This window comes from Pieris napi, chromosome 16, assembly GCF_905475465.1.
Source record: "Pieris napi chromosome 16, ilPieNapi1.2, whole genome shotgun sequence".
In the NCBI taxonomy this organism is placed as follows: domain Eukaryota; kingdom Metazoa; phylum Arthropoda; class Insecta; order Lepidoptera; family Pieridae; genus Pieris; species Pieris napi.
The window spans coordinates 986,260-1,010,504 of NC_062249.1; the positions used below are offsets into that span (position 1 = coordinate 986,260).

The 24,245-nt window shown below is 32.5% G+C and overlaps 2 protein-coding genes across 3 annotated transcripts in view; one reads left to right on the top strand and one right to left on the bottom strand.

The window, feature by feature from the left end:
• Positions 1 to 19,461, bottom strand: part of LOC125057159 (lysophosphatidylcholine acyltransferase) — a 52,762-nt gene extending 33,301 nt beyond the window's left edge. For both annotated transcript variants that reach the window (XM_047660658.1, XM_047660657.1), the window contains exons 1-2: positions 19,137 to 19,461; positions 6,953 to 7,098 (exon numbers count right to left, since the gene is read on the bottom strand). In XM_047660658.1, the coding sequence (XP_047516614.1) occupies positions 6,953 to 7,098; positions 19,137 to 19,253 (263 nt within the window). In that variant the 5' untranslated portion in view covers positions 19,254 to 19,461. The remainder of the gene's footprint in view (positions 1 to 6,952; positions 7,099 to 19,136) is intronic.
• Positions 19,462 to 19,578: 117 nt separating this feature from the next.
• LOC125057358 (sperm-associated antigen 7 homolog) lies at positions 19,579 to 22,631 on the top strand. Its single transcript, XM_047661009.1, has 3 exons — positions 19,579 to 19,907; positions 20,047 to 20,157; positions 20,862 to 22,631. The coding sequence occupies exon 3, from the start codon at positions 21,195 to 21,197 to the stop codon at positions 21,894 to 21,896; it is 702 nt and encodes a 233-aa protein (XP_047516965.1). The 5' UTR covers positions 19,579 to 19,907; positions 20,047 to 20,157; positions 20,862 to 21,194; the 3' UTR covers positions 21,897 to 22,631.
• The last annotated feature ends 1,614 nt before the right edge of the window (positions 22,632 to 24,245 follow it).

Here is a 24,245-nt window from a genome sequence, read left to right on the forward strand (position 1 = left end):
AGGCTACTTCTAATTAATTTGCGATATTTGTTTTAAAATAAGTGTTGTTTGATGATTTGCTATTTTAAAAGAGTATCGAGAGTTTGAAACGATGACAGAGATTTTTTTTATTGAAAATAGTATCCGTACTAAAATCACGCAGTGTTGAGAGTTAAGAGCACGTAAATCTGTTTTTTTTTAATTTAGTTTCCTGCCTGACAGGATTAATATGTCTGATAGACATCGTTTATAAACATAATTGATAAGGCAAACGACTATATTGAATACTAATTAGTAATTATAATTGCTTAGAAATGCCGCATTGATTATAATGCCTCAACCTTGTTCCAAAATTACGTATCAATATGACCTTGCAGACTTCTTACGCCTTAATTTCAACGGAGCTTAAATAACAGACTTATTTTGTATTAGATATAAAAAAAAATGTGTGGGGACTGCCGCGCTATAGCTATTGCATAGCATTTTTTATCAACTTACTAGCTGGCCTGGTGAACATCGTACCGCCTAACGGTCGATTCTTTATTTGTTTAAAATACTTATTCTGCTATTCGGGACACCGGTCTAGCTAGTAAGATAAAAAAAGAAAATTGATAAGACAACAAATACATTATGTCAAAAAATTAATATTTACCTTCCCGGATCCCCTCCATTAACACTTGAATTTTATGCTATGGTATTATAGTTCAAATTGACTTTTAAGTATTATTACGAATATTTTGTATGGGAATATAGAAAAGTGTTGTTTTTAGACTTTTTCACTCAATTTTTTTTTTTAATTTTTCTCCGTAAAAACCATCCTCGTAGTTATATTATTTTAAAAAAATCAGACAAATCGGTCAAGCCGTTTTCATGTTATGTCGGGACAACGGAAAACGGGTTTCATTTTTATATATATAGATATGCAATTATAATTATTTATATTTTTTTTATTTATGTAGTTTTTTTTTCTTAAATATATTACACATATTGAACTAACGTGAGCTATAAGCCAGGTTACGCAATAATCGTAAGGAAAAAAAACGAACGTAACTATTACGTTGTAGTTTATTGTATTACCGGTTTTAATTCCTGGACAAAAATACTTCACGTCTGGCGGGTGCACTTATAGATCAAATGCTACCTTGCATTGCACTTGCGATATGAAAATAACCGTAAAGCTCAAGGCACGTACAGTAAAATTGTTTAGTTGTTCTATTAGTTTTAATCTGTTGTGTTCCTAACAAATTCGTTTTTGACGTGCTTTAGTCTAGATTATAAAAACCCTATGGGCTTATTGGGCAATTGTATCTAGGTCATATAAAAACGTGTGGCACTCGGGGACTGCCGCGGTAAAGCTATTGCATAGCATTTTTTATCAACGTATGCAATTATAATTATTTATTTATTTTTTATTTATGCAATATTTTTTTCTTTGATATTAATTCAATCTTCCACTCTACCGGACTCAGACTAACACGCCTATATAGTCTGTCTCACTCTAACGCGTACCGGCTGCACCGGCCGCGCTTACACTACGTCACCGATCTCGTCAGGAAGATGTGAATACGCAGTATGCGTTCTGTCCCGCTCTAACGCGTATGGGGCATTTTATTTTCGTTACGGAATTTCTTGATTCGTTCGCCGCGCTCCAAATCTATGCAATAGCTTAATAAATAGAATTCCGGTTGAATATTCCTAGAGAAATAATTACTTCGGGTGAGAACTATTGTAACGAATATGAATTTCAGTAAAGCCAAATCGGTAAACAGATTTCTCCCAACAGACAATTTCATAACAAAATGTTGGCATTGTGGATCGGACACGGCACGCTCTACAAACGGTGACCTTAAACTATCAAGGTCATGTGCAGCGGACAGATATTTCTTAAAATACAATTGTTTTTAATGATAGTGAAGAAACTTTAGTTTGGCTCGACAGTAATCTAAGAATAATATATATTTGCAGTGGAACTAACTTTTCTATGTACGTGTATGTTGTTTAAATAAAAAAAATATATTTATAATTGGCTTTATTGGTGATTTTTTTTGATGTCAAATAAGGTTATCAGTTTGAAATTTATGATTTGGAATTTGATAATCTCTAGGTATGATCTTTAGGCTTTCAACACGGAACGTGGACAAATACGCACATTTGATTGGCAGTAATTTATCTATCCACGGATTTCGGAGGGAACAGTATAGGTACATATATAAATAATAAATAAATATAGATAGTTTTTAGTTTAATTCAAGTCAGTTTTTTTTTTAATTCATCATCTGATCTTAAAGAAAGAAAAAAGCGTACCAATTCTTAAAAGGCCGGCAACGCACTCGCGAGGCCTCTGGCATTAAGAGTGTCCATGAGCGGTATCACTTAGCATCAGGTGAGCCTCCTGCTCGTTTGTAATACATATAAATAAAATCATACTTTTTTTCTTCATGTGTCCTTTTTTTTAATATTGTCCTGTTCACTGTTTACATGTTTTAATTTCTATATGTCTTATGTATTCTTGTACTTCTTTCCCTTGCCTTATCTAATTTATTTACTTAATGATTTTTTTCTCACATGGGTTGCCTGGAAGTGATCGCTCGAAAGCGATAAGGCCGACAGTTGCTCTCCTTTTCATTTAATTATGTCAACTGTATTATATATCTGAATGCGAAGTGTTAATAAATAAATAAATCCTAAGCTGTTCTGGGTTAAAAATAGCTATATATTTATAAATAACACGATAATTCGTGACGTGAAATTAAAAGAACCTGCTTCCTAACTTTTTAGAAAGTTGCTATGTTGGACGAGTGTCTATGAATGATAGTATATTATGAACGGTCAACGATTCTTATAATTAATTGCCCCTTCATTCACGTGTATGCAGTCATTGCCAACAACTATTCACATGCGAGACAAATGCTTTGTAAAGGGCTCGCAACTTGTGGAGTAAATGTTATTTATATTGATAAATAATAAACGGCACAAATATAAGAGTCTTTCCTCCAACTTCGATTTTGTTCCCTTTGGAGTAGAGACTCTTGGGCCGTGGGGTTCAAGTGCACAGGCGCTTTTTAAAGATTTAAGTTGGCGCCTAGTAGATAGTACCGGTGACCCCAGAGCTGGTGGTTTTCTCGATCAACGAATAAGTATCGCAATACAGCGAGGAAATGCTGCCAGCGTTAAACGTACACTGCCACAGGGACCAAACTTTTTAAATTTGTTTTGATTTTCTTTTAAATAATTTTTATTATTACTTTGTAGGTTAAGAAAATTGTGAATACTGTATACTTGATTGTAAGTATAGCCTTTTGAAGAATTTGTATTACATGTATATAAATAATAAAAACAAATTATATTGAATAATTATCAAGAAAATTTCTTACACTAAAAGTTATGACATATGTCAAATTTCTGTAGTTTAACATTTTTTGGACAAAAAGAGTTCAGGCAATTTGTAAGACACCTTCGGGTTTGGGTTCATTTCTTCCCTTGGGGGTTATAGAAAATACATATTGAATTGATACAATAGAACCGATGCTTTGCTTAATCTGAAATATAAGACTGTAATTTAGTTTTAGCTGTAAGTATATTTAAAAAAATATAAATCTAAATTATATACAAGTCCTTTAGCCCAAAATAATAGAGTAAAAATTTGACAGAAGATAACGTAAACTAAAATCATTAAGGTGTAATAATACATATCAACAAAAAATTACAGATAACAATAGGATATAATTTAAATTTAAAATATTAATCTCCGTGTTATGACCTAGTCATTTAAAGGTCAGACAGAAAACTAATACCATGGAACTAATTTTCCGCACTAGATAAGTTCTTCTTTACTGACAAGTCATAAGTGTACAATGTGTTACCTATATGATTAAATGATTTTTGAATTTTTTTTTTTCGGAGAACAAAATACAGACTCTATATATCTTAATACATATAAATTACGCGTCACGTTGTTTGTCCGCTATGGACTCCTAAACTACTAAACCAATTTCAATCAAATTTGCACACTGTTTGCAGTTTGATCTAACTTAAAAGATAGGATAGCTTTCATATATATATATATATTATTCTACTGTAAGTATGTATGTCACTGAACTCTCTTTAAACGTTGCGTTATTGAGGAGCCCTGGATGGTTTAGATTCACAAATAAGCGCGGCAGATGGCGCTTAAGTCGGTACTGGCATACTTTGTTTAATATCCTAATCACTTGATATATCATGCAGGACAACGTCTGTCGGGACCGCTAGTATACGTATATATATATATATATTATATATATATTGTTTATATAATAATAATGGTCAAACGTAATGTATCGAAATTCAAAAATCAAATTCTCGACTCTGAATCTTACCCATAAATAAGGTAGTAAGAGAAATTTATTTCCTTTGATAGACTAAAGAAAATCCCCTTATTCGTAAAAACAAAACTCGCACTCAGCGTAGAGTAGTATTTCGTCTGTTTCTGTTCTCAAAATGTGTCTACGTTGTGATAAAAAGAGACAGGTAACATTGAGACGGTGCAATAAGACTTACTTTTTATGAATATGTAGGTAACTTAAGATAGTTACGAAATATGCCTAACCTTTATAAAGGTGCATTATGCAGTTGCTTACCTTGAATCTTTATTCAATTGTTCAAGATTTGTAATTATTTGTAATTTTATTTAAATTTATCTAATAATTATTGATAGCTTTCAAAGTTTTGACGAAACGATAATATAACCTATGTATTTGCAAAACTACCAAAAGCCTTTTTTTCAATATTTTTTTTTTACTCATTTTTTTTTAATTGGACAATTCACACCGAGTCCCATGCTAAGCTGGTGAAGCTTGTGTTTTGGGTACTAGGCAACGGATATACATACATATTATAGATAAATAGACATATAAATACATATTTAAACACCCAAGACCTAAGCACAACACCAAATGCTCATAACATCGATGTTTGTCTCAGCTGGGGATCGAACCCGGGACCCATGGAATCGCAGTCAGGGGTACTAACTACTAGACCAATGAGCCGTCAAATTGCCAGACATTTACCTTCTTCGAAAATATCAAATAGTCTTTTAATAGGAGTGAGGAGGAAGAAAGGTGCTGCACTTCCTCCGACCTAAAGGGATCCTCCCTTGACCGGTCTAACCACTAACTGGTGTAGACCCAGTGGCTAAGTTTGAGGTTGATACCCGTTCGGGGTACCTAATTACCCCAGTGATCATAACTGTACATTGTAGGTCTCGCTACAAGTGCGTTAGATTGAGTAATCAAAATAGCGTTGCAGGCTTTAATCCTGAGGTATGCCACAATCGAAACTTCGATATCGCTTAACCGCATTCTATTGACAATAGCAATATAATCTGTGTACAATAGACAATAAAGTAAATTCAAAAGTTCCAATTTCAATTTTATTATACGTTAGTTAGTCTGTGCTTAATATATTTTATGACGTACATTATTTAAGATAAAGAACACGAGATTTAAATAAAAGCTATAATAAGCACGCACTTATCATACATTATGCGCCATCTTGGATACGCGAAAAAATATTTAACTTTCTTTAGGGTAATCTAAACCCAGATTTTCATACAATCCAAATAAATTAATAATACTTTGATATGATTCATACACACCGAACAGCTTTCTCTATGAAAAATATTTAGTATTTACATGAATATATTGACGATTGCTTGAGTATATAGATAGATATCTTTACCAAAATAAAGTGCAGAATCAATATATCTACACCACAGATCAGACTAAGTTCTATTCGGAATTCCAGAGACAATAAGAATGAAATAACACATCTGTCAAAAAGCTATAGTCCTTTGACAGTTGGGTGCGTTGTATCTTGACATACGTAGCATTTAAGAAAGAACAATTACCAAACAAAATAGCATTGAATTTCGTCGATTTAATGAAACTCTGACATTTAACCATTTATAATATAACTTACACGCGAGCATAGCTTACCGGAAGGAAAGTTATCATTATGTAATAACAATATGTGAGATTTTCTTAGAAAATTTTTCATTCTCATTCTAATGGGCCGTTCAAGTATTGCGTAATCAGATTTACTGCAATTTATCCTTCCCCACCTCTTGTCAGCAAAAATAAGCAAAGCTCTCAAAAATAATAGTACATAAGCGTATTATTTTTTATATGAATCCTTGAAAATGCATTTCGTTTTCAAGCATAGACTGACTAGACATACTGTTGACGTAATCACCAAATAAGAAAATCAAAGAACCCCCACCCCCTATGGTAATAATAATAATAATACGTAATACTTGAACGACCCCTAACTTGTCTGCTAAAGAAATTTTTGCTCTTGCACTAGCAGTAGTAGTAGTAGCTATATAGTACTTTGGTAAGTGTCTGATGTACAGAAGAGTGTTACGTGCCCCAGCATCCGTGGAATATTTTATCCGGAAGACCGCATCTAACTTTCACAACAATCAAGTAGTGAACATAACATATTTCTATGTTTTAACGTTATTTGTACATTCTAAATTGTATTCGCCAAGATGTTAGGCGATCAGAGGTAATTCATTCGAGTTTGTACTTTGTACACAATTATCAGTTCGTACAGTGAAGAAAGAAGAAGCATTGGTCGTACAGCACATGCCGCATAGATCTATAGGCATGGGTCTATCAGATGCAGAGGCCTGATCACCTTAAGAAATTATGTTCTGAGAGTTTTAGTAGTCTGTAGTATAATCTAAGTACAGATACCGGCAAACATCTTGAACAAATGTCCTTGTATGCGCAGAAGCGATTTTTAGGTATCACTTCGGTGGTGCGCAGCGGCGGAAGAGTGACGTGTCGATCGCGTGATTGGTAAATCAGTCGACGTTTGTGTCCCGCGAGTCCCGTACGATGCGCCCTCTATTTAATGCTCAAGAAGTTTGCCGGTATCTGTAATACCTTTTAAAACTGTCAACGTATGACAATTAAAATTAAAATGTTACCTTCTCCATCCTGTCATAGGTTTTTTTCTAAGGTCGTCTTCACTGAGGCCGTACAGGCCGACACAGGCCAGGAACCAGGCGGTCACGATCAGGTAACAAATGACGATCACACGGAACGGTAGCAGGATGACCGTGAAAATTGCCGTCTGAAAGAGAGAAATTGGCCTTTATTAACTATACGTATACTATCCAACTTAGGTAGCACGTTTGACTAAAGTCGGATTAGTAGTTTTTGTGATAAGGGCATCCTCGATTTTTAGGTTAGGTTAGGAGACATGTATAGGGTTGCCACCCGTACTTTTTAATAAAGTATCGGGTACTCTATACTTTATGAGAACAATAAAGTACACGAAAATACTTTATGCAGCATGATTTCTTTAGTCGTCAATATTTTTGCGTTAAACGGAATTTATCGATTGGCGCGGAATCAATGTTAAAATATAGATTGTAAAGATGCTGTGCAATTTAGTCGAGATACTAATTTATCACTAACTGCAAAAAAGCAATACAAATATATTTTTAAATAAAATAATAAAAAATATAAATTATACTATTTACTTTTTCTTGTGTAGGTACCAATGTACTTTAATTGCAAATAAGGTGGCAACCCTCGACATGTATAACATTGTTAGAGTCTGGCTAATGAAAGAAGATATCGAAAAAGCGCGGCAAATTCAAATTTTTTTAGATAAATGATGTTGACAGGTCGAAATATAAGTCTTTTCTCCAACTTCGATTATGTTCCTTTTGGAGTAGAAACTCTTAGGCTAATTAAATATTTAAGTTGGCACCTGGTAGATAGTACCGGTGACCCCAAAGCTGGTGCTTTCCTCGCACAACGAATAAGTATCGCAATACAGCGAGGAAATGCTGCCAGCGTTAAAATATGTACTCTACCAAAGGGACCAAACTCTTTTTTTATTATTCATTTTTAATTATTTTTATTATTACTGTGTAGATTAAGAAATCGTAAATACTGTACACTTGATTTTTATGATTACCTACTTATAAAGATGATAGAGGACAAATCTTTGTTTTTAATTTATTTTATTATTATTAATTACTTAAAATGTCATGTGGACCATGGTGGAATGGTTGCATCTCCTTACAAACATTGTGTAAAACAAACAACTTGGCGATTAAAAAGAATGGCGGAGAGTTTATTGCCAGTTCTTCTCTTCCGTTGTACGCCCTTGATTTGAGAACTGGCAGTAAATCTAAAATTAGAATCATTTAATATATATATATATATATATCTCTTTTTTGACGTTCATAAGTGTACATTACCTATATGAATAAATTAATTTGAATTTGATATTTTAGTAAAATACTTTCATATTATTTCCTTACAATGTCGACTCGTTATTAGTACCATATAATCAAAAACAATAGGACATCACAGGAGATCGAAGAGCAAGCAGCTACCACGGACAAAGGATTAGTCTTAACTATTCAAAGTGGGAACACTGCCAGTATCTTCGGAACCTTGCCTAAAGGGACTCCTTTTAATAATATATTTTAGGGTTAGTTATTGTTTTTTGTTATAGTAATTTTTAAATATAATATTTATTAAGGTTAAAACTCATTCTGATGCACAAAATAACATTAATGTGACATTTAACATAAAAACAATATTCAGATGCATTTTATTTTTAAAACATCTGGCAATCCAACTCCGATCGTGTAAAATATTACGTAATGACCTTCAAAACAATTTCACATACCAAGAAAAAGTAAAACTAAAAAGCTTCACTGCACTATCGGCCAACGTTCAACGTATTTCACTTTTAAAATTACAGTAATTTGCCAACTTCTTTGCTGCTTTTAAACAATTTACGTTTATAATATAAATAAATCAGTGACGCTACAACCATTTTAGGTCTGGGCCTCAGACTTCTGTCATTTGTCAATCTAATAGGCAAGTTGGTGATGAACCTTCTGTGCCTGACACAACTCATCTTTGGGTCTCAAGCCAAGCCACACGATGTTTTCACCGTTCGAGCAAATATTAAATGCACACTTAGAAAGAAAGTCCATTGGTGCACAGCCGGGGATAGAACCTACGATATCAGGGATGAGAGTCACACCCTCAAGCCACTAGGCCAACACTGCTCTTTATTAATATACAGTATATTATTGTATATACATTTTTTTCTTTATGGTTTTACAATAAAATGCTTTGCTTAAATACTACTTGTTAGTTTTTAGTTTATTGACGACTATTGTTTACTAATTATTGTACTACAATGATGGAATAACGGTGATAGTACCATTTTTTATTTTGAATCAACCCAGGAGTATGTATGCATTATTTACTACTAACAATAATTCTCGTTACAAATACAAAAAGTTGTGTTTTTATTTAAATAACATAAAAATATCCGATACAAAATAAATAGTATCAGAACAACTTGTTATGTTCTCTAAAAGAATAAGTTACGACCAGAATTAACTTGGCTTAGAAATCGTAATGGAGAAGAGAGTGCGACTCTCATCCCTGTGGTCGTAGGTTCGATCCCCGGCTGTGCACCAAAGGACTTTCTTTCTATGTGCGCATTTAACATTCGCTCGAACAGTGAAGGAAAACATCGTGAGGAAACCGGCTTGCCTTAGACTGAAAACATCGACAGCGTGTCAGGCACAGGCTGATCACCTACTTGCCTATTAGATTGACAAATCATGAAACAGATACAGAAATCTAGGGCAGACCTAAAAAGGTTGTAGCGCCACTGATTTTTTTATATATTGAAGTTATTATCACATTTGTATTAAAGTATGAATTGAGTATGCTCATCACGTAAACGTTACGCAACAAAAGAAAGTACGCGTCGATTTTCTATCGGAGTTATGTTGTAATAGTGTTCGACTTGGCTTCCTCGAAGGTTCTAGAACTTGAACTGTTTCCCACTAGCCTACTGACGGAAATAACTAGACTAAGTTACCGTACTTATGTTCGTATAAAAATTACTCAACTTTCAACTGAGGACTGTCTAATACAGGGTTCCAACGCCCACGCCCCACAGGGGGGCAATTTGATTGCTAAGGCTATTCGAAAATGTATCAAATTTTTTTTGTAATTTGAATTTCATGAATTGAAAATATACTTACTGTGTTTCGTTAACAATTTACTAGTAATTTTTTCCACAAACTTTCTTAAGTAAATATTTTTTTTTTAAATAAAAAATTATGTAGGTATGTTCCATAGGGGTCATAAGAATTTTGGGATAAAAAATAAGTGAAACATCTTGGCAAACTAATTTTTAAGTCTTGTTCATATTTATACAAATCTTAAACGTTAGATTTCCGAGACTTAGAGGGAGGGAAAAAGGAAGATAATATGTTATGAATTTAATGTTAAAATATTATGTGTCGAAAATTAATACAAATTATAAATTTAATTTTTTTTTAATTATTTCTTCGGTAATAAAAACACGTGGCATTTAACTTACAATTCGTCATTTGAGATTTCAATAAATTATTTTACACTAGCTGACCTGGCTAACTTCGTTCCGCCCTACAACCTTATAATATCGTTGTTACTTTAATTTAACTTATTTTAGGATTTCATTAATGTTAAGTATTACATTAATACAACTTTTTTACAAATACAGAAATGTTTTATTGCTTGCCATTGCGAAAGAAGAATGGCAGTTTTACACATTAGGCATCTTCTCTCTAGCGTCAATATGGCGATACTGCATGTTAAGCACTTTCTGATATCCAACATCTTTTGATCAGGATCAAAGCATGGTTATGCATCTCCTCATTCACCTCAAGATCGGAATTTCTTGAACTGACACGAATTCGACGTAAAATGATGCGTAGTTTTGTCAACAGATGGCACCATATGGTTTTTGCATTCGTAAAATTAATTAATTTATTTATTGTTATTCGATAACTTATCCGATATTTTATTTATTATTTATTATTTTACTTATTCTGCTATTCGGGACGGAAACAAATCCAACAAATCAAAAACCATGGAAATCGGTCCAGCCGTTCTCGAGTTATAAGTGTTGTAACAAACACGACTTTCTTTTATATATATAGATTTAAACATAAAATAGTAATATTTCTGAATTCTCTTTACGAAATTTTTATTTTAAAAATAGAATTTCTATAAGGTAATTCGCCCTTCTCACCCTCTCTCAATCGGTCTCAATAGCACTCTCTCTTTTCTTCGACAAAAACGCTGCACATCGTGACGCTAATATTATTATTATTTCGTTTCATCCGTAAAAATATTACCCTCATGCGCCAAAAGAAGTTTCACTTCAAAAAAAAACCTAATCAAGCCTAAAAAACAAGAAATGTCATAAAAACAATGTCACGCACTCTGTACACATGACCTGCATGTTCTCGAGGGAAACTGTTCACTTACGGCACGAACGGGGAAAGTTGTTTTGACCATTACTTTAGAAATGATCACATCTAATACACATCAGGGACTATTTTATGTTAACAAAGAACTAGAACAAGAGACATGTATGAAATTCAAAGCTTTGTTTTCGTATTTTTCAAATCATTCATATTATAAAATAAAAAAATAAAATATATTTATTATGGAACACAAGATACATGTATCACTTATTCCACGTCATTAAATTTGAATTTGTAGGCATCCCTACTCATCGGCAAAGAAGACAGAGGGTGTAGGCCGAGAGAAAAAGCCGGCGTAAAAAACTCTCGGTAAACTCAAACTCAAACTCAAACTCAAAATATCTTTATTCAAGTAGGTAACTAAGTACACTTTTGAATAGTCAAGTTAAATTAATCGTAAATTTACATTTACTACCAGTTCGCAAGTCAAGGGCGTAGAGCGGGTAAGAAGAACTGGCAAGAAACTTTCCGCCACTCTTTTTAATCGCCAAGTATTGTCATACAAATTGTTTGAACTGGAGCAATTCAATCCCAAGGATTAGGATCATTTAAGTAGTCCTCAAATTTATAAAAAGCTTTGTTGATTAATTTTCGTTTAACGAGGACTTTGAATTTATTTAGTGATAATTCTCTAATTGCGCTTGGGAGTTTGTTGTAAAAACGAATACAATTTCCATATAAGGAGTGATTTATCTTTTGGAGCCTGGTTGGTCGTACACTCAAATTAGTTCTATTTCGCGTATTATACTGGTGAAAGTCACCATTTGTTTTAAAATCGTTTATATTTTTTTGGACATACAACAAGGCTTCAAGAATATATTGACCAGATAGTGTCATAATATTTAATTCCTTAAACTTATTCCGTACCGACTCCCTCGGAGAAACACAACAAATACCCCGAACAGCCCGCTTCTGCAGCACAAATATGGATTGAACCTCTGCAGCAGCACCCCACAATAAAATGCCGTACGACATAACGCTATGAAAGTAGCTATGATACACAATTTTAGCCGTGTCCTCATCAGTAAACTGTCGGATTTTCTTTACTGCATATGCTGCAGAGCTCAGCCTATTCGAAAGAGTCTCTATGTGTGGGCCCCATTGGAGTTTACTATCTATTGTTATGCCTAGAAAAACAGTTTTGTCAACAAAGTTTAGTTCACTGTCCTTAATTTTCAGGTTACCAATATCTCGCTTTACGCTAGTAGTTGTAAATCTAATACATTTTGTTTTATTCTCATTAAGCAATAAGTTATTTACATTAAACCAGTTAACTATACGAGAGATAGAATTGTTTACATCGTCCAATAATACGTTATTCCTATTCACTTTAAATAGAAGTGAAGTGTCATCAGCAAACAATACCATCTCATGAACTTCGTTGACAAAGAATGGGAGGTCATTTATGTAAATCAGAAATAAGAAAGGCCCGAGAATCGATCCTTGGGGGACGCCCATTGATACCTGCGAACCCGGAGAGGTAACTCCATTGACATGAACTCTTTGGATCCTTCCCTTTAAATATGAATTCATCAGGCTGGAAGCTTTGCCATCAACGCCATAGTGTTGAAGCTTTCCAACGAGTATATCAGGATGAACACAGTCAAAGGCCTTTGACAGGTCACAAAAGACGCCGACTCCATCATATGATTCTTCCCAGGCGTTAAATATGTCCGAAATCAACTTCACACCGGCATCGATTGTGGAGCGACCCTTAGTGAAACCATACTGTTTATTATGTAAGAGTTTATTTTTATTAAAATGTAAAGAAAGCTGGTCTAGCATTATCTTTTCAAAAACTTTGCTCAACGCAGGGAGCACGGAAACAGGTCTGAAGTTTGACGGATCAGACTCACTACCTGCCTTGAACAACGGTGTAATCTTACTTAATTTCATTTCGTCCGGAAAGACTCCACAATCGATACAGCTGTTAAAAATTATAGACAATTCAGAGCTTATTACATTAATAACGGAATTTAAAATGACTGTTGACATACCCCATATATCTTTACTTTTTTTTAAATTAATAAGCTTAAAAGTTTTAACGATATCATTACAAGTTATATGTTTAAACTGAAATTTAATATTACATTCAGGTACACATTTTTCTAGCAATGAGATCGCAGCAGCAGGTGAAGAATCTAGGGACTTGGTCGTATTTAGTGGTACATTTGTAAAGAACTCTTCAAAAGAAGAAGCTACCTCTGGGTCAGATTTTATTAACTTCCCTTTAACTTTTAACATATAATCAGTTCGTTTGTCAGACGTTTTACCTGATTCTTCATTTATTATTTTCCAGGTAGCTTTTACTTTATCCATGCTATTTTTTATTTTTGAACTTAAATATTGAGACTTTGCAGTTTTGCAATCTTTTTTGAAATTATTTGAATACAACCTAACATATTCCCTAAATTCCACACTAGTGTTATATTGCATTTCGTCATAGATTTCATATAATTTTAACCTTTTCCTGTGTAACTCCTCATTTGCCCAGTCACAGAAACTTGTTTTCTCAGAGACCAATAAAGTCTTTTGAGTAAATACTTTCTTGAATTCATCAATAAATGATCCAAAAAAAGTATTGTATAAATTATTAGGGGATGAGTTGCCACACAGAAATGGCATTCTATAGACCAATGCTTCTCTAAATCTGTCCAAACGGTCATTTGTAATAGGAGTTATCACAATTTTCTTCTTTTTACATGTTTTTTGTTTCCTTAATTGGAATTCAAACCATTGACCAGTGTGATCAGATTTAAATCTATTGAAAATACAAACATTCAAAGGGGCTATGTCACTATATATGTTATCTATACAAGTTGCGGTGCTAGCTGTTATTCTTGTGGGTGAATGAAATTGATTTATTAAATTGTATGAACGAAAAAGACTAAGTATGCGTACACTTGAATTAGAATGACAAAGTAAATTGACATTAAAGTCCCCACACACAATTAGCCCTTTATTACACTTTACTAATTTACACAATATCTCCTCTAATACATTTTCAACATTATTATAGACAGCTGATGGAGGACAATATAGACATACAACAATGAATTGCTCCAGTTCCACACAGGAGATTTCAATAGTTAGTTCTACAGAGAGGCTGATAATATCCTTTCTTTCTTTGCATTTAAGTTTTTTACTTATTAGGATTAATGAGCCACCATGAATTGCATTTTCTCTGCAAAACACACTACCAACCCTGTGGTTACAAAAATTAAACAAAACTTCATATTTTTTTAGCCAGTGCTCTGTTATGCACAAAAAGTCTATTTTTTGACTATTCAAGAATAGTTCAATTTCTAATTCTTTATTTTTCATCCCCTGTATATTTTGATGAACCACAATAATTTTTTGGGAATGAATTTTATCACATAATATACTTACCTTATTATTGCAAGAGTGGTGCTCTGTTGTCCTATTATCTAATTTAAATAAATATTATTTGGAATTTCTTCCAAGGTCTTATAATCTAATGCTTGCTCAATAGAAGCAAGGGGTCTAGCCAAATTCTTGGCTGTCATCTCTATAAAATATGATAGCGAAACAGCTATCTGTCTTTTTAAGAAAGCAGGTAGGTAATAATATCTACCCTTTGTAATAAAAAACTTTTTTGTATACCTATTGGTATCTATGACACAAAATTTATCATTATACATTGCCAATGTATGCAATGTTTGATTAAGAATATATCTTGTGTCATTTTCTTCCTTAGGAAAGCTTTGGCTATAGGGAAATGTAAACATAACAATCCTCTTAGAGTCTAAACAACAAAGTTTTTCATATAATACTAAAAGATCATGTTTATTTACATTTCCCCTGTTCCCTATAAAAATTATTAAATTATTACATTTATCATTGTTTTTGATTATATGATTTTTCACAATGTTTTTAAATGTGGCATTGGGATAGCAGCTATTTATAAATGTTTGGCCGTCATTTAATTGTACAATAGTACCCATGTCCTTACCCATTTCATCGGAATACATTAAATTCCTTTCTTTTGCCTTAATTTTTTCCTTTAACTGAGTGTTTGTTGTGGTGTAGGTGAGGCTGTGAGTGTGTTGTGATGTCTGTGGTAATTGGAGGCTTTTATAATTGCAACCATAAGTTTTATTCTGTAATTGCTCATAACATTCTGCGGTGTAATTAGAAATTTGAAGCAGATCTTCCATTGCAGAAGAATATTTTTCTACCATACATTGTGATTCTTCAAATTTAGAAGTGAGACTGTTTGTAAGTTCTTGTAATTTTAAAATTTCTGTTTTTAAATCTAATGTGTCAGATTCATATTTTAATTTAGCATTTTCAGTTTCAATTAAATGCAAGTCAAGTTCATTTTGAAGTTTTGTGTTTTGAACTTTTAAATCCACACTGTTTACATTTCTATATTGTTTTACTAGCTTCTGTGTCTTTTTAATGTATTTATTAATTTTAATATATTTTCTTATTTTGTTTTTACCTAAACTTTTTACATGATGAGTTGGTGTAGAACCTGAATCATGGATTAATGTATTGTATAAAATGTTTGTGTGTGTATCTTTTACACTTTGTGAGACTGCCTCCAGGTTATTAATATATTGTTGAGCCTCCAATAGCTGTTTTTCAAGACTTCTTATGCGCTGCAAAGCAACTTCATACTCATTACCATAACTATCAAGTTTATTTAATTCCTGCTGAAGCATAACACACTGATCTTTAAGTGAATTATTTTCTTGAAATAGCAAGGACATTTCATTTTTGAGCTTTCGGTTGCCTTCCAGCACACTTAAGAATTCTTTTTCATTTTCTTCTCTTTCACTTGTTAACTGGGTACATAAATCCCTGCAAGACTGCAATTCAGTCAGTGCTAATTTAAGTTTAGACTCTTCTTGCAAAGCCAAGCCTCTGCGAGTCATCATATTGTATAATAGGGACTGTATGCAATGAACAAGCGAAAAAGGTATGTATATATAACTGTTATGTGTGAGTGGTGGTGGTTGTACTATTTATTACCTATTAACATATAATGAAACCTAAATACACAAAATGTTCTTATTTTGTCAAGTAAATTATGTAGTATTAATTATTGTCTGGGCGAATGTTTTCGTCGTCGATTTTGCTTCCACTAGTTGTCAAGCAAAATGAGACATAAACCGTGCCAATGTGTGATGGACGTAGCTCCAAAAACTGAGCAGTATTTTATGATCGTATGTAGTCAGTAAATATAACTTAAATAGAACAAAATACTCCCCAGGTTTGACGATATTTTAAACTACGTTACCGTTAAGGCGTTAAGTTGACAGCCAGTTTTAGATCCCTGTTTTGCCAAGTTCTCGCGACAAAAAACACTGTATAATCACTTTATATTATACACAAATCTTATTTTTAACTATATTACCCTAATTTAACTAAATTTAAAGCCTTAAAATTATTATTTTTTAAAATTAAATGTAGAGGTTGTTTTCTTACAACCTACTACCAGAGTTGCCAGTCGCGAAAAAAAAAAAAAAAAAAAAAAAAAAAAAAAAAAAAAAAAAAAAAAAAAAAAAACAAAAACAAAAACTACTCTTTACTTACTTTACGGTACTCTTTTAAAACAGCAAATCATCAAACAACACTCTTATTTAAAACAAATATCGACAATTAATTAGAAGTAGCCTGTCTAGCACTAGTCCCAGGCCCTTTTATCAACTAGATAATCGTTAACTTTATAGTAAGCCTTTTTACACAGCTTTTCTTTAATACATTTCTTAAATTTATTGAAAGGCAGAGATAAAAGAGCCTCTGGGATTTTATTAAAGAAGAGTATGCCTTTCCCCAAAAAAGAATTACTAACTTTAGATAGTCTAGTACGGGGAAATTGCAGCCTGCGTTTGTTCCGTGTATTAACATTGTGCGTATGTTCTAATCTAGTAAACTTATCACTATTTATGTATACATACATAATATTTTCATAAATATATTGCGAGGGAAAGGTAAGTATATTAATTTCCTTGAATTTATCTCTAAGAGATTCCCTACATTTTAAATTATAGATTGCACGAATAGCCCTCTTCTGCAGGATGAAAATAGTTTCGACATAGCAGAAGACCCCATAATAATAAGCCATAAGTCATTAAGCTATGAAAGTAACTAAAATAAACAAGTCTAGCTGTATCGACATCAGTTAGTGAGCGAATTTTTTTAACCGCGTAGGCTGCAGAACTAAGTCTAAAGTACAATCATTATAGGTATACTTTTTGTAAGCGCCTGTATCGCAAGAGTAAACCTGAGTTAGTACCGACAGAACTTCATCCATATAAAAAAAAGAACCACGCTGGAACCACGTCGCACATTTTTTATTTGGATAATAAATGGTCCAATAAGGTCGGGAGACAGGAGTGTTTGCCTAGTGGCTTCAGCGTGCGACTCTCATCACTAAGGTCTTAGGTTCGGTCCCCGGCTGTGCACCAATGGACTTTCTTTCTATGTGCGCATTTAACATTCGCTCGAACGGTGAAGGAAAACATTGTGAGGAAACCGGCTTGCCTTAGACCCAAAAGTCGACAGCGTCAACAGCGACACAGGAGGCTGATCACCTACTTGCCTATTAGATTGACGAATGATAATGAAATAGTTACAGATATCTGATGCCCAGGCCTAAATAGGGTTGTAGCGTCACTGTTTATTTTTATTTTTAATTATGGGAGAATTTAGAAACTACTGCCATTAAATAATGCCTTAAGCAACTCACTATTACCAATATACAGAGACTAAAGAGAAATAGCTAAAGAGAAGCCCGCGTCATGACAAGTTGATAGGGGAAATGTGGTTTGAAGTGAAATGCATTATGAGTATGTACCACTATCAACCCCTTATAATGTCAAGAACGTAAAAGCCAAACCCATATCCTTAATGGTGAGTATTATGATGCATTTTCTGTCAATAGTTTATAGAACAATATATATTCTGGATACAACGTCAATTGTACTATACTAGTGGATAGAACTACAACTTAATTGACTAGGAGCCAGAAGAATGAAATTATTATAAAGAAAAAAGATGTTTATTACTACGTAGTATCAGATAATTTAACGAATGGTTTAAAAAAAATACCCATTTAGTTAATTTGCGTAATTCGGTAACAGAAGTCTAGTTCTAAATGTACATGATTTTCTTAAACTAGAGTTATTTATAGTTTTCTTTATTGTTAATATCGATCTTGACTACGTTTGCATTCATTTCCTGTTTGGCAAGATTATGCCGCAAAAATACTTGTAAGTAAACATGAACTCAGTATTTATTTTAATTGAATTTTAAGCATTCCCTTGTGAATTAAAAGATAAATCTAATATTTACACCGCCCTTAATTAATACTCGGTTCTGTCAGTATCAGAGAAATGATAACTCTATGAAAGCAGCAAAATTAGACCGATTTTTTTTTATTAATAATTAAAAGAAGTCTACTTCATAGCCAAAACACGTTTTAGTATTTGTTAAAGATTTAACTTCTTAAAGTACAAAAAGGAAAGATTAATCTTGAAGATCGATTGAAGATAAATATTACCTAGCACAATACAAATTATTATAATCACCGACTAGAAATATTGAATAGGCAACTAGATTATAATTTTATGATTATCAATGAAAAGTAGTCCGATCATCAATATAATAACGTGAAATATATATTATATTATAACATGATTAATTTCCTACGTTTTATTTTCTCTCACACGAGTTTGCGCATTGCGCGTGCGGAACATCGTAACAATAATATTATTGCATTGATATTTGCACAGGATTTTCTCAATTATCATATAATAATACTTTATTAACTTACGCGTATTTTATCATAAGCGTTGTCTAGCTCCAACTTGTGCACAAATGGATTTAAGATTTCGGCTCGCATTCCGTCTGGCGAGAAAGTTCCCTTTTCACAGCGCTTTTTACCATTCATTTTCACTAAATCACTAATACGCGATAGATTTAAATTCTTATAAATTAAAATGCACAGTAAAAACACATTTTATTCGATTCCTTCACGGTAAAAACAAAAATACACTGTAAAGTAATTAAAAAAACACGTTCTATTTTGAAAAGAGAAATCCGACGCAACATTCGACATGCACTACCACGGAGATAGACAATACAGACTGGATTTTAATTTCAGATTTTATAAATCGCTGCGTAGAAATGTTTGACATTGGCATTAAATATTGAGATAGTTATTGACAATTGAAGTTGGCAGTAAAAGATCTGTCATATTGAACATAAAATATTAATTGTCAAATATCATGTGGCCAATGGTCGCCGCTAATTGTTTATAGTTTTCGTTAGCGTTATTCTAAAAAACTCCTATCACTATTTCAGTTTCTTTCATATAGATATCATTTATAAATATACCTATATAGTTAACTAGAGCAATAACTGCATATTCTATTGCAGAATGTTTTTGGGCAATAGTAATGGAAGCTAAGATACAAAACCAAATTATTGACTTCTTCTCGTTTTTAGAAGATTTTTACGACACATCCAAAACGTGTTTGAAAAGTTGCCAAAGCAACGCTGTTTCCATAAATAAAATAATTCGTCGCTGCACCAATATTAAAGAGTAAGTAAATATATAAAAAAAAACGATGTTTTTAATTCCTAACATTGCCATGATATCTTTACAATTTACATACACCTTTATTTACACCCTTCCATCGAGATTAAATGCATGTTTTCAATTTTATTGGTAATAATTCCAGAGCACAACTTAAAGATACACCTTTGGAAGAATTTGTGGGACTTCAAAAGAAACTGCTATCAACGCTTCATAATTTTATTAATATTGAAATTCTAGAAATTCAAAACCAATAGTAAGTAAAATCACAATATATTTATAATGTTATTTGTACATGTATGGACTTGGACTCAGCTGTGACTTACAAAAACTGTTATTAAAACATAAGAGGTATTACAAAGTTATGTCTATTGAAACTTGAAAAAATAATGGGTTTTATGTCTGGTCAAGCTAAATTTGATAAAAATATATATAAACGTAAATGTGATGAAATAATAATTGCATATTCAATTAAGGCACTAACACTTAAGCCTAAATGTAAACAGTTAATACATCAACAGATATAACATGTCAAGATTGACAATGTTAACTTGCAATCTTAGGTTTCTTTAATAGGATATTTAATATTTATAAAAAATAGTTAATTCTGTAAATGTATTCAGTGTTACGAAAACTCTTGAATGAGAATGATAATAACGAAAGATAACCAAACTGGTAAACATTTCATTTTACACACAGAATAATAAATTGTTATACTTCTGAAGTAGCTAATTTTCTGATATTGTATAATGCTTTTTATTATAAAATCTGTTGCATTTGTATTTTTTTTTTCAAATATTTTTTAGTTCCATTTTTCTGCGTTGAATTTGTTTTATAGTGAATTTTATTAGTGTTTATATTTCTTCCTAGTATTTTTTTAGGATTAAGACTTACCTATTCACCTAAACATTAAAAATTGGATCAATTAAAATACTTAAGTTATAAACTTTTTCATTTCAGTTCAATATTAGAAGAAAATTTTGATAAACTCTGCCACAAAAACAAAATTCTACATGAAAGTTGCAGGACTATTGACTTCAATCAAACAACACCTTTAGTGCGAGGAACACCACTTCAACCTTCTCTAAAACAAATATTGCTGTTTTCAACAGAATCAGTTACATTTGGCGGTCAAGTCACTGCTCAAGTAGAGACATCTTTGTCGGTTCTATCATTTAAACAATTAGAAACAGCACATTTTGTGGATAACTTTAAATTCCCAACCCCCTGGAATAAAAGAATTCCTGAAATACTTGCTTACACTTCTTTCTGTCAAGATAACGTCATTTCATAATGGATTTATTAGGATCTATCTTAAATTCTATGCAAAAGCCACCAACTGCGAGTGAGGCCCAAAAAACTGCTATGCGAAACCACAAAGAAGCATGTGAAAGAAAACACAAAGAAGAAAAAGTAATGATTAATAAATTTAGACAGCGGGTAGAAGACAAGATCAGTAACTTCATTAAAGATGGTACAAAACCACACTTACAATTTGATCCAATGGATCAAATGTACAGATCAATGATACGAGATGTTGCTGAAACGGCGGGTGTTCAAGTTATTTCTTTTGGTCAAGAGGGAATTGACCGATATTCAGTTATTTATCTAAAAGACAAGGGCCCATCTGAGGATGAACTTACGGTGAGGAGAAATGGAGGTGTTTGGGATGAGGAAAAAGCTTTGGAAATGGCAAAAAAACGAGAATACGATAAACTTGCTCAGCAAGAAGACGTAGTAGAAAGGGGAAAGAAGCGTAAAAACAATGACGAATTGAGTGGAACATTCTATAAACAGAAATATGCTCATCTTATTGGCCAGGAGGCAGCTCTCGACGCGGCTCAGAAGACGAATGTCAATAAGAGTTACGGCGAAGTCCCGAGTGAAAATAAGAAGGATCAAAGGTCCATTGAACAGACTATGGCAGATATCAAAGCGAAGAAAATGAAAAAAATCGAAACTGACAAACTGTTAGAGGTTACCGAGAACATTTAGTTAATTGTTAGAGTAATTATTAAAATTGCTAATAGTTTTAAAACACCAATCGTAAACTTTTGACTGAGGTAAACCTACAAATTTGTGTTCTTAAAAGCAATATAGTATAGTAGGTTAATTTATGCATATAACTTTATTTGTTTATTCTTATAAAACGAGTACCAATTATTTCTTTAATATATACAAATACGTCGACAACCTTCAAGCGATTGTAACATTTTAGTAAGATTATGAAAATCTCCATAAAAAAGTTATTATTTGAGCAATTCGGAATTTTTACTACTTTGTGTTTATGATAACCAGGTATATGTATAAGCGTACAAGTAAATTAGGTTTTGTTTAATGAAAAACCCGCCGAATTACTAAACTACTTCGTCTCTTTCTGTCAAATTAATTCTATGCTGTGATGAAAAGAGACAGTTGAGTACTTTAGTTATAACGGTGCAATTTCAGTGGTGAGATATAACATAATTATTTGGGATTAGGGACAGTTATCATAAAAAAACGATCATCACTTTCCATTGAAAACTTGATTAGCTATTCTGATTTTTTTTTAATTTTATGTTCATTCAAATAATCCGTGATTTTTCGCGTGGTTTATGTCTTATAATGTATGAAATAGCTAGAAAATGAAATGTTTTATTGCACTGTAATTTTAGATAGGTATTTGTAATAGTTATTTTTGTACCTGACAGTACTTGTAATAGTTATGACTGGATTAAAAATAAAATATTATTGGTGTTTTATTTAACCTACTACCTTATTAGTTTACTTGAAATAACGTATAAAGGTACTCTGAATTTCAATGAAGTGAGCAAGCAAAGATATTCTGTTTTATATAGTTTTATTAAAACAATTTTTTTTTAATTTAAAATTTACTGTGAGAATATTTTTTTGGGAGGTTTTCAGGATTTCATTTTTCGTATGTTTTATACAAAAGTAAAAAAATATATAGAAAAATGTTGTCAACCTTTTATAATCCTAAAAATTTTCTGTTTCGCCGGAAACTGTAACCAGTCCGTGCAATATTACTATAGGATAAAGATCGAAAAGGTACAAAAGAAGTTCCTTAGAACCTTAGTATACATGAAAGAAAGTGCAACTTCTTTCCTTACCTTTACCCTAAGAAGTTTTGTATGACTTACTAGATTTAACTTTAATCAAATTTGGTTTGAAGATACTCAATAACTAGACGGAAAGCGCTTATTTACTTGCGATAATAGGAGATTGTACGTTCCGGAAAGATAACCTTTTTGCTGAGTTTTCTACTCGTACCTACAGTCCAGCGTCAACAAGTTCTCAATAGTTTGCTAGACGTCGGAGTCGAACAATTTTCGCAATTTGTGATGAGTAAGGGTTAGGGTACTGTAATTTAAAAAATAAAAGAGTGATGTATAGCAAAAAGCCAGGAAGGCGGTCGATTTTGTATTGTAGAAATGGAATAGGTTGTACTTACATCGTCGAGTTCGAATAGTAGGTTAAAAGAGATCTTAAATGATTTGCTTTAATGATTAAAATAATAAGACAAATTGCATTTTAAACGTTTATTTACCATCAACACTCAATATATTATAGACAGACAATAAGATTTATATACCCATAAAATATATCAACCAATTTGAAACGTATTTTTCTCATGATATCCAGCTTTAGACTCTGTTGTTTGCATACACCTTTTAGAACCTATGGCCAAACGATAGTATCATCTTTCTTGAATAGGTATCAAATTGGTTAACCATTTTATAAGGTTTAACATTATATGATTACAATAGGACAATCTGGGATATGTTAAACATTATACAAACTGGGATTATTAAAAGGACTCATTCATAAGCGGACTAAACTGACGTTAGCAAAACGCATATTTATTGAGGAGTGTTAAGTTGTCCCGCGGTGGACACGAGGGCAATTTTTTTCTTTTATAGACGTTGTACATATTGTGGAAGAAAAGCGCTGCTGTTTTCTCAACCTAAAGGAAAGATCCTTGACCAGTCTAGCCTCTGACTTGGCTCAAGGTCATTATGAGTAGTAGTTAGTAGTAGTAGTGTTATCGAGTTGTATGTAGCCTTAACGGTGGGAATAACTATGACAGCGCGATATAGGGTATCAAAGTAATTATTATAGCGGCAAAGTAATTGTTAAAATCGATATATGGTTTTACAAACGCGATTTAATTTTATTATTTATATAACTTGACGTTTACAATGTTGAAAACATTTCAACTAAACCGGAAAATAACAACCTTTTTAAATAAATATTAACTCGCTTAAAAATATTTCAATTCTATATTATTTGCGTCTTAAATCAAATATATTCACATCCAAACCACAGGTTTCTTTAATTGACATT